General features: G+C 41.2%; 1 protein-coding gene across 1 annotated transcript in view; it reads right to left on the bottom strand.

Moving 5' to 3' along the window:
* The window catches only part of l3mbtl2 (L3MBTL histone methyl-lysine binding protein 2), a gene marked incomplete at both ends in the record, with an annotated part of 55,358 nt that extends 54,070 nt beyond the window's left edge, over positions 1 to 1,288 (bottom strand). Inside the window, 1 exon segment of the mRNA XM_014018285.1 lies at positions 1,155 to 1,288. Within this exon segment, the coding sequence (XP_013873739.1) occupies positions 1,155 to 1,288 (134 nt within the window).
* Positions 1,289 to 3,168: the final 1,880 nt, after the last annotated feature.

The raw sequence follows: 3,168 nt of genomic DNA, 5'->3' as shown, positions 1-3,168 counted from the left end.
CCAACAAATTCCCACTAAGCTTTTTAGTAATCACTTGGTGAAAGTGTTAGCTAACAGCAGTGTGTAGCATACTCTCCTCTCATTGGTCAGTCAATGAAATCCTCGATGATTGGTTGTACGCTAAGCAACAGCGACAAAAGTTCAACATTTTTCAACTTTCATATGTCGCGTTGCAAGCTCGCGTGTGCACGTGCACGAGCGCGAAATTTCACATGCACTATTTTCGCCAGTCGCTTAGCTGGAGGAGGGCAAGCGATTGTTGCCTCATCACACAGGCTCCATAGGAAATGAATGGAGAGCGAGCGACATCACCTCCCGTATGTCGAGCCCTTAAGGGAGAGCCCAGACACCCTGCAGAGGAAACTCATTTCGACCGCTTGTATCCACGATCTTGTTCTTTCAGCCGCTACCCAAAGTTATGACCATAGTTGAGGGTAGGAACATAGACTGATCGGTAAACAGAAAGCTTTGCCTTACAGCTCAGCTCCCTCTTCACCACAACAGACCGGTACAGAGTCCACAAAACTGCAGAAGCTGCACCGATCCGTCTATCAATCTCACGCTCCATTCTTCCCTCACTCGTGAACAAGACCCCAAGATACTTGAACTCCTCCACTTGAGGCAGAATTTCACCCCAACCTAGAGAGAGCAATCCACCCTTTACCGACTGAGGACCATAGACTCAGATTTGGAGGTGCTGATCCTCATCTCAGCTGTGCACCGCTCCAGTGAGAGCTGGAGATCACAGCGCAATGACGCCAACAGAACCACATCTTCTGCAAACAGCAGAGATGAAATCCTGAGGCCACTGAACCGGACTCCCTCCGCCCCCTGGCTGCACCGAGAAATTCTGTTCATGTAATTTATGAACAGAATCAGTGACAACGGGCAGTCCTGGAGTCCAACTCCCACCCTGAAGGGGTCCGACTTACTACCAACAATGTGAATCAAACTCTCACTGCTTGTATAGAGACTGAATGACCCATAACAACAGACACACAATCCCATACTCGTGTAGCACACAGTGTACCTGGAGGAACACTGTTGAATGACATCAAAAATAAAGACTTATCAAATACTTTGGTAAATATTTGCCAAAAATCCCTTCAGAAATCACCCTTTAATGTGTGTAACAAGATATATTTGTTCCAAACCTTCAGCCGGTTCAGCAGTACAGTTTTCTTGGAGTGGGATGCATAAGAGCGGGAACAGGAAAGGCTGCAAAAACGTTTGGACTTGGAGCAGAAGCTGCTGAATCTTCCAGTTTTTCCACACATCTCACAAACAGCTGGAAAGATACAAAAAACACAATCAAATTGTGATAATAATGTGTTTATGTGTACAAAAGTGTGCTTCTTTTGTAATCCTGGGTGTTTAGTTTATTCAAGTGTGCTTCCTTCCTTCCTTCTTTCTTTTCACATTTCTCTGATCTGAACGGTTGCAGCTTTAATACTTGTAATTTCCCTCGGGGATCAATAAAGTATTCTGATTCTGATTTCGATACTATATATGTATATAATATATTTATTCAAAAGACAACACATAAAGTAACACTGTGGTACTAAGAGGAGGAGCAAATGCTTCTGTGCACGACAACAGAATAACCTATATGCCACGGTCATTAATGACGTATTTCCAGTAAAATTCTTGCCACGCTCCTCCCTTCCACTTCCTGCTTCCTGCCTTTGTTTTTAGTGTTAAATGCTAGTACAAGTCTGTGAAAAAGTCACAAAAGTTAAAGCATCTGTGATCTACTGGTATAAAACGTGAGTTCTGTTGTGTGCCGTTGTGTCCACTAACCAGCAGGTATGATCGAGTACCGTATTTTTCGGACTATAAGCCGCGACTTTTTTCCTGAACTTTGAACCATGCGGCTTATAGTCCGGTGCGGTTTATACATGGATTTTTTTCTTCAGCCACCAGGGGGCTCTTATGCTCCATTTGCTTCAACCACTCCTTCAAAAAAAGAAAGAAAAAAAAGAAGAAAAAAGCGATCCTTCCAGAGCNATATTAATGTATTATAATAACGAACAAGACAAAATAAATCATATCTCTGGATGAACTGATGACATCAGGATGATCCAGGTCTCTAAATGTAGCTTTTAAAGCAGGAATCTGAAAATGTGATTACATCATTTTGACCAAATTTGTCTTGATCCTCATTTTGATATAATGAGTCATTTTATTGAGAATTTTTTATGTCATTATAAAGACAAAACCTCAAATAAAATTTGATTTAGAGATTTCCTGCTCACTGGGAAAATCTCTACATTTTAAGCCATTTTTGCTCAAAATTTGTTGTTGCATTTGTTCAAAAAAGTGCTTCAAACATTATTTTATGATTATATTTCAGACAGTTCATCCAAATGATTTATTGATAAGGCGTTATTTATTTGTTATGTTTTGACAACATTTAATTATTGCAAACATTTTAATAAAACACTAAATCTGCCTGTTTCTCCACTTTGAGACCTAATCCTGGTTCCATGTGACGGGTCGATGCTGATATTTAGCACAATCTGCCAAACTGATTTAGTGTTTTCTGAAGTCAGCTGTGGCGGCCATCTTGAATGGGTTTAGCTTCAACATTAATGGAAGCACAACCAGTGGTTACATCCTGAGAGAGTGATTGTTTCATCAGATTTACTGCTAACGGTGTGTATGAAGAGCACTGCATTCACCAAAAAAATAAATAAAAATACTCTTGATCTCAGGATTACAAGACAAGAAGTGAAAAGCAGTGCAGCTGGTTTGGAGCAGGTACTGGGTGGAACAATGGAAACTAAAGATTTGAGTTTATGTTTCCACCCAGACGTGATGCAGGAGTGTCCAGACCAGTTTATAATTTACCCACCAGAGACACAAAGTTCTGACCTGCAGGGTTGAAACAGGACCAAGTGTGTTCTGATGTAAGCTAACATGGAGCAGGTCTCTGAGATGCTACAAACCAACCTGAGTGTGTTTCAGATGCATCAGCTGCTTAAAGCCATGAAGCATCTCCTGCTGCAGGAAGAGAGCCACGTCAGCAGGTCAGAGTGGGCTTTTCACCAGAACAGGACTGAAGATACCTGCAGAATGTACTAGGGCTGCCACGATTAATCGACGACTAATCGATTATTAAAATAATCGATAACTAATTTAATAATCGATTAATCGTTTTCTTTTTTT

The sequence above is a fragment of the Austrofundulus limnaeus genome, unplaced genomic scaffold (assembly GCF_001266775.1).
Source record: "Austrofundulus limnaeus strain Quisiro unplaced genomic scaffold, Austrofundulus_limnaeus-1.0 Scaffold189, whole genome shotgun sequence".
Lineage (NCBI taxonomy): Eukaryota > Metazoa > Chordata > Actinopteri > Cyprinodontiformes > Rivulidae > Austrofundulus > Austrofundulus limnaeus.
Note: the sequence above shows the minus strand (reverse complement) of the source record. Positions and strands in the feature narration are given on the sequence as shown.